The following is an 8227-nucleotide window of genomic DNA, read 5'->3' as shown; positions in this document are numbered from 1 at the left end:
CAGGAAAATCAGTTCTGGGTCTGGTTGAAAGGATTACCCTTTTGACCATGACAGGCAGATGTACATAACTCTGTCTATAATGTCTGTCAGGTTGGATCAGGAGAACTGTCACCGTCCCCTTCACTTGCGAGCACTATTAGACATGAGTGAGCAGGCACAAAGGAGAGATGTGTCCCTGCTCCCAGCATTTAAAACATTTATTATATTACATTGATCTTATCAATTCATAGCTGCCAGGCTGATATATACACTTTTAATCACAGTATTAGCACTTTCTGCGTTCTTTCACTGAACATGATGCTAATGCAATGAGACACTAAGGTCATAAAATCAGAGTCACTGTTGCCATACAGTGTGGACTATAAACTCCTCTCACCTGGATAATGGTATTTGAGTAGCAAAAAGAGCAAACAAAATTTAACCTAAATCGCAAGATCTCATTATGCTTTATATAGATAAGTTTCCACTGAGACAAATTGTCTCCTCACTTCAACCACCGTCCTTACTGACAATGGAGGCAAAGATCCAGAGCTTGGACATATGGGCTTTTACTCACTATTTCATAGCTATAGAGGCATTTTTAAAAATCACTTTGAAATTCACCTGGTATGGGAGGCCAGTGTCCCTGAGGTACTATTTACATCCAGTTGCAGGGCACAAAAGCTCTATTTTAGGCTTGAAGTGGCATGCAGACCAGGGAGCAAGGTGAATTTCTTCCATAAATTTCTAGCACTTCTTTACCAAATGCATCCACAATTCCAGTTCCAGTCTGTGCAGATCCCATGCATAGTGATGGGATAAGATGCAATCCGAAGAGCTGGCTTTAAAATGCTAGCAGCCTGTCACAGCTAAAACTGCTCAAATTGGTTCTCTGCAGAATGTGGGGCTTCAATGGGCCCTGGGAATTTTTAATGGCATATTGACATGCTTGATTTCACAAAATATTGTTGTAACAGTGACTTCCTATTGCATTGCAGAGTGACTTCACTTTTGTATGGAAAACCAGCAAATTTGGGTGTAAAATTAGGCAAGTTCATCACAGCACAAGGAAGGTCTGATCAGGGACTCTCAAAGAGAACACACAGGGCCCCTGTCCCAAGGGAGAACTGCAAGAGGGTCAGAACATTGTCTGACCAGGTGGTTGGTGGCAAGGCGGGCTTGCACAGCTCCTGCACACACCAGTGGGTGCAGGTAACTCCTGGCAATGGGGCTGTTGCAGGAGGCAGGACAAAGAAGCTGGAAGAGCACATGTTCTGAACTTGCCCCCACCCACTCCTGCCAATTTTACTAGCAAACCAGCGGCCTTAAGTCCTCAGAGAAGACTGTCCTTCAATACACGAGTGGTAATCATATAAGCAATGGAACATCCTAGGGAGAGAGGGAAGCCAATTTCACAGAATCACAGAACATTTTTGGTTGGAAAAGACCCTTGAGATCATTAAGTCCAACTGTTAACGAATCACGGCCAAGTCCACCACCACACCATGTCCCTAAGCATCACATCTACATGTCTTTTAAATACTTCCAGGAGTGGTGACTCAACCACTCCCTTGGGCAGCCTGTTTCAGAGCCTGACAACCTTTTCAGCATGGAAATTTTTCCTAACATCCTATCTAAACCTGTCCTGACACAACTTGAAACCATTTCCTCTGGTTCTATCACTTGTTACTCAAGAGAAGGGACCAACCCCCACCTCACTACCAACTCCTGATGCATATACATAAAGCCTTCAGCAGATATTCTCGGGAGACATAGTGACAACGGAGCTGCAGGGAAGCATGGGGAGTGCAGCTCAAGTGGCACAGAAAGGTCAAATCATAGTACAAAGCTGGGAGATTTATCTCATCTCTTAGGCATATTATGGATTCAGTACTTGTTGTGCACTGCTCTGAAAATATGAAGTCCCACCTGAGTAGCCAATACTATCTTCACAGAGAGAAAAGATAAATCAGTACATTTAGGGTATTGTGACTTGAATATATATGTGAGAAAAGGGTATGTGTGTTTAAAAATTCAGAGAACCTGACATAGACAGAGGTTGTGTGTAACTGATAGGGGAAAAAGGGAGATAACAGCTAAGTGACTTGTTACTGGCCTCTCTTCAAATATTGATGGTCTGACCTTGCTCCCACCAAAATCAACGTGAGCCCAATCAGTCAATCAGATCTTGCTTGTCTGCTTCGGTATGCGAGGTAAACTGCACACACACAGTGGGACATTTTTCCAGTCTGGCCACTGGCTAGGTGAAATGAAGGCAGCTTGTTAGCAAGCAAACAGTACATTTTGATAGACCAACAGAAAGGATCAAGGAAGCCGGACAGTTTATTAAAAAAACAGGACTGATCAAGTCAAATGTAGAGTCATGTAACCACAGAGCTTGAAACCAATTTGTGAACCAGCCTGTATCAACGTATTAACACTGTGTACAAATATACTGCATTTCCACAACATCTACATATATTTTGCCTGAGTAAATAACCATCTTCGAATGATGTGTCTGACTGTAAATATTTATGAGTCATGCCATACTTTTGAACACAATTTGTATCACATGGAACTGTTGTTGTACGTGGAATATGTTTAACCTTGGCATCTGTAATTACTGATTTTGCTCTATACTGTGCTTCTAAAATAAAGAACAGGATTAGAATACAATAAAAAGACCTCAACAAAAATTTCATTTTTCATGGCAGGAAAACATAATGCAGAGGTAGAGGAGAAGTCTAAAAATCCAAACTGAATTTGGACATGTGTAAAATAATGCCCATCCCTTGGTTTTCTTCACAAGAAATGACCTAATGAGGAGAATAAAGCATTTGCTGTGTCTTACTCACAGAATCACACTTTCAGAACTTAGGCCTGTGAATGAATTTCTTTCGATTGTACGTATATTGATATTGTCTTGAATATCTCTGAAAAATAAAATACAACAGAAATGACATATTTTTGTACTTCTGTGAGCTTTTTAATATGATATGCTATTTCAAAGATAGTATTTTTCCTAATAGTCAGTCTGAGGAACTCTTATAGGCAGAGGGTGATGACTTAAGCTTTGAAGATATTTTGTCTGCAGAGCACAAACTTTCCTGGCAAAAAAGCCTGGAGGAAAACACTTCCAGCACCCCCATACTTTCCTCCCAAATAGGCTGAAACCTTTAAAATGCATAAAAGCTCAGGCCTTATAACCCTGAGGTGGATGAAATTGCTCCTCCAGCAAACATAATACCCAGATGATGCAAGCTGAGGGGCTTTGAGGCCATCCCTTTTTGCAGCCCCCCAACCAGAAGCAGAAAAAGCCATTAGCCTTTTTGGCCTGATTCGGCAGAGTACCTACCAGCCCATGAATCATTCCCCTGCTGGTGTCAATGGGGCTGCTTATAAGCTCTGTATGTACTTAAGAACATAAGACATGAGAGCCCTGTCAATGCAGCTTGTTGAACTGCTGAGGAGGCATTTCAGTGTTTCAGAAGTTTTGATGGATACGAGAACAGGAAAAGCAGATATATGTTCTGTTGCTTGCTCAAAATAGACCTCAAAGAAGTTAAACAGTATTACCCATTATTTCGACCAGGGATATGGTTGTTTTCATGCTGTTTCAGTTGGAAAGCATGGAATAAAATGAATTATCTACAAAGCTTGAAAGTAAGCGCAGTTCCAAAATTATCTCATGCTGGCAGATTAATTTGGCCACAACTTTGAATTCAGTGACAGTTGCACAGGGGTACAAACTGCAGTCATCAGAGGAGGGAACAGGCAGGGATAGTGGCACCCATACAAGTGACCCCTCTGCTAAGGATCTGTACAAGCCTTTTATAAACATCCATGCCCCATCAAGGCCTGTCTTTGGGACATGAATATTGGCACAACTGAAGCCAATGGGAATTACCTTATTGACCTCAGTGCTGCCAGAGATTGAAACAAGTTCTAGTTTGGGACTTAAATAGTATCAAGGTCTAGTTATTCTTACAGGAAAATGAGGAATTTCATGTAAAAAAAAACAACCAAACAACTCTTCCTCAGCAGCACACAGTAATTCAAATCTAGGTAAGACAGATGACAAACATGAAGGTAGACAAAAGGAATGCTCTGTAGCTTTTTATCTGTTGCATTTGCTTCAGGGTTTCAGTTCTCAAAATTACTCAAGTAAAATATATTGCAGGAATTTATTTATTGTGTTACATATGTGCATACTATGTTCAGGCACCCCCCTCTATGTTTTCTGTGCATTTATATTTATATTAATGGCCATTACAAAGAGAATTTCAGGATTAATGTTTCTGAAGCTTGAAATCTTCTGATCAAACCTTTGAAGAGGCAGAAATTAGCCTGGGCATTAACAATGCTTCTTGACCAAAGGAAGAGAAGAAATACTCGCTTATTTATCCTAAGAGCTTGAAAAATTTCTGTCAAGATCTTTTGCAGTGAAAAAACCTGGACTTTTTGCTGGTATCTATTTTTTAAAGAAAAAAAGGGAGATTTTACAGAAAAAAGCCATCTTGCTTTCACACTAAATGTTACACAAATAATTTTTTTGCAAGTTGTCACTGGAATTTTCCATAGAAAAACATGTTTTGTTCATTGGACAGTAGCAAGGTGGAGATATTTTTATTGTGTTGTTTATTTTTTTCATTTTGTTGTTGTTGTGGTGGTGGCTTTTTTCCCCCTCTGATGTGGTCACCTTTCAATGGAAAACAGCTCCAAGATCCACATATTTTCCCACAGGCTGGAGAACTGTCACCAGGTGGCAATGGATTTCCACTGCCACGAGCCTGGCTTGGATTTCAACTGGTGAAATAGGAATCAAAGGCTGTTCATCCATCTCCTAGGCCATCCAGTCACATGCTCATAGATTAGCTAAAGGAAGAGTGGTCTGTAAAGAGCAAGCTATAACACTTTGTAGAAAGGAGACCTGGAGAGAACTGATACGTTTGGGGCCATATAATTGTCAATGCCTACAAAATTACAACCCAAAGTGCTACCATGGAACTAATAAGCAAACACAAGGGAAATCATGTCTTGAAAGGTTCTGGTGGAGAGCAAGAACATTCAAAGGGAGCTTTTAAAAAGTGAAAAGCAGACATTAAAACTTACAGTAAAACTTTCTGGAAAGAGTTTTTTAAAGAGTGCACCTTATGGACAGCAGGTAAAAACCGAAGGCCAGTGTTTGATATTAACCTAAGCAGGAGAGAACAGATGAAGATTATTCTCTCTGTCCCAAGAACACAGCATAAACAAAGAAGCAAGAACACTAGACTTAAAATGGTAGCCAGAAAAGACAGAATTTAGTCACATACAAGGGGTTTGTCCATAGGAAACTTGACATTGTAACTTAAAAAAGGGTTTTCTCCAAACCACGAGCTCCCCCTCAAATTCTAGGGAGAAACCCTACCTCAGGTAATTACATAGTCCCTCCTAAGGATCTCAGGAAACTGTCAGTATTAATTTCCCAACCATATTCTAAGAAATCAACTGCAACAACACAGGATAATTATTTTCATAGTAGCTGTTTTAAGACTCTCAACTCTCTTACCAGATTTTGAACTTTCTACTGTAATACAGGATACATTAACCACTGGAAGAACATTATTTCATGACAGTAAGAGGCAGTTAAAACACTTTACTCCCCAGCACCTCCAGTAATGAGGAAAGGAACACATGAGAACATTACAGAATTTTGTGTAACTGGAAATGGATCTGAGCCCCCATATTTAACTACCCCCAGCCTCCCACTGCTTTCTGGTGTGGCTGACCTCTGTGTTCCAGTTACTGTTCATGAAACACCATACCAGAAATTATGACTGTGCCCTATGCCCACAGCCAGTGAGGAAAGAAGCCACAGGTATACACAGAGCAATACCAAGTCTAATTTAAGCACCTTTTGTTGTCCAGAGCAGTAGTAAAGGCAGGACAAATGTGACATTGCCATGAACTTAGATTATTTCAGAAGATTTGCAACCTTTCAGGTTCCCTAAACTGAACTGAAACTGAGCATCCACACATGGCAACTAAATACTACATTTGGGCACTCAGGGTGAGTGAGCTCCCTGAGCTCTGAGCTCCCTGAGGTGGTATCTGGATATCCTCAGATGTTCACATTGAAAAGCCAACTTATTATCTATCTCATAACTAAAAGAAATGCATTATATGCAGGGAAAAAATAAAGAAGTATAGTTAATATTCAAGAAGCCAATTTGGGAAAGCTGCTGAAATGTCATGACTGTTCCACCTCAGGAGTCAGAGTGGCCCGATGTTGCATTAGCTTAAAAATAACAGCTGTCACATGTGACCAAGAAAGCTCTACAAAAATGCCTATTACAGATAGTTAAATAGAAAGCATGATTAATGAAGCAGGTTGCTTTCACAAGGCCCTTATTATTTAAAGTACTGCTGTACTTACACTCCATGAAAGGAGAACTAGAAGCAATAGAAGAAGAACCTGTAACTCCTCCCTTACAGTATTTGAAAGTACACTTTTAAAATTACTGGAGACATACAGGGTTTTAGTTGGAAGTTGCCTTTAATTTTCAATGAGTTGTACACTAAAAATGCATGCCATTTTTATGAGCCACCTGCTAATTACAAATTATAGCACGTTTCCCTAGAAGGCAAATGAAGCAAACTGCTGCCATGTAGTATGGTGGCTATTGCAGGCCAGAGGAGAAGACAGGAGAAGCTTTCTATAGTACTTTCCCAAGAAAAAACTCCATCCTCATGTTGCAGTAATGAAAGATGATGGTTCTCCAACATATGCTATTCAAATGCTGCTTTCAATGGCAGCTACTCTAAACACATCAAAATGCCACACTGGATTGCAGGGCTTTCACCTTATATGTGTGAAAAAAGACATTCAAGACCTTGGGTGATGTCAGGACCATAGTCCTGATCTTTCTGGGAATCCCAAAGTATTCAGGGCTCAATTTGTACTTGTGTCAATTGAGCAGCATGAGGTGAAGAGGAAAGCATCTTTGATAAATCATTTCATATTGAAGTAAATCTATAAGTGGCAAAAAGCACTGACTGCACAGAGGCACAAAATAGTGATTAGGAGCAGGAGAGGATGTTCTTTTATTTAACTGCAGAAAAAGAACTAAAAAAATATTTAGCTAGACTGCAGCCTAGATCTTCCCTCTCTTTTTATTTAACCAGCAAAAGTCCAAAGGCCTTTAAGTAGATAATCTTGTTAGAATGTAGATAATCCAATTTACTGAATATCTTTCCTGCAGGACAGTTTTGTCAATATATTTACCATATAATGTATACACCCTTAGTAGCCTCGCATTAAACAAGTGTCCTCTTTAATCTGTATTATAACTGAGTGCCCACTTGCCATACATAAACAGCTCAGTAAGAAACTGTTTTTGAAATGACTGATGGCTGCTTCCCAAAACATTAATTGTCTTTCTGAAAAGGCTTACTGGAGTCAGCCTTTAAGAAAACATAGCACCATGGTCAGCAGGGGGAAAAAAAAAATCATTCAGAAACAAATTCCTGGAAGATTGTGGCTGCTTTTTCCAGATATAACAACATGCCTGCTCTTTTTTATGCCAAATTGGCAGGAGCTACTCTGACAAAACTTGGAACACAATTTACCTCATCACAGAATTACAGAATCATAGAATCAAAGAATCCTAGGGGTTGGAAGGGACCTTGAAAGATCATCTAGTCCAACCCCCCTGACAGAGCAGGGTCACCTAGAGCACATCTCACAGGAAGGCGTCCAGGTGGGTTTTGAATGTCTCCAGTGAAGGAGACTCCACAACCTCTCTGGGCAGCCTGTTCCAGGGCTCTGTCACTCTCACAGTAAAGAAGTTTTTCCTCATGTTAAAGTGGAACTTCCTGTGCTCCAGTTTGCACCCCCTTGTCCTATCACTGGACATCACTGAAAAATGCCTGGCTCTATCCTCCGGACACTCACCCTTTACATATTTGTAAACATTGATGAGGTCACCCCTCAGTCTCCTCTTCTCCAAGCTAAAGAGACCCAGCTCCCTCAGCCTTTCTTCATCAGGGAGATGTTCCACTCCCTTAATCATCTTTGTAGCTCTGCTCTGGACTCTTTCAAGCACTTCCCTGTCCTTCTTGAACTGAGGGGCCCAGAACTGGACACAATACTCCAGATGCAGCCTCACCAAGGCAGAACAGAGGGGGAGGAGAACCTCTCTTGACCTACTAACCACCCCCTTTCTAATGCACCCCAAGATGCCATTGGCCTTCTTGGCCACAAGGG

The 8227-nt window shown here is 40.7% G+C and overlaps 1 protein-coding gene across 1 annotated transcript in view; it reads right to left on the bottom strand.

Moving 5' to 3' along the window:
* FSHR (follicle stimulating hormone receptor) overlaps positions 1-8227 on the bottom strand; it is an 83297-nt gene that overhangs the window by 11729 nt on the left and 63341 nt on the right. The window contains exons 5-6 of the mRNA XM_010004974.1: positions 5092-5175; positions 2835-2912 (exon numbers count right to left, since the gene is read on the bottom strand). Coding sequence (XP_010003276.1) covers positions 2835-2912; positions 5092-5175 — 162 coding nt within the window. The remainder of the gene's footprint in view (positions 1-2834; positions 2913-5091; positions 5176-8227) is intronic.

This window comes from Chaetura pelagica, unplaced genomic scaffold (genome assembly GCF_000747805.2).
Source record: "Chaetura pelagica isolate M959 unplaced genomic scaffold, ChaPel_1.0 scaffold8, whole genome shotgun sequence".
In the NCBI taxonomy this organism is placed as follows: Eukaryota; Metazoa; Chordata; class Aves; order Apodiformes; family Apodidae; genus Chaetura; species Chaetura pelagica.
The sequence above is the reverse complement of the archived record's forward strand: the minus strand, read 5'-3'. Positions and strand labels throughout refer to the sequence as shown.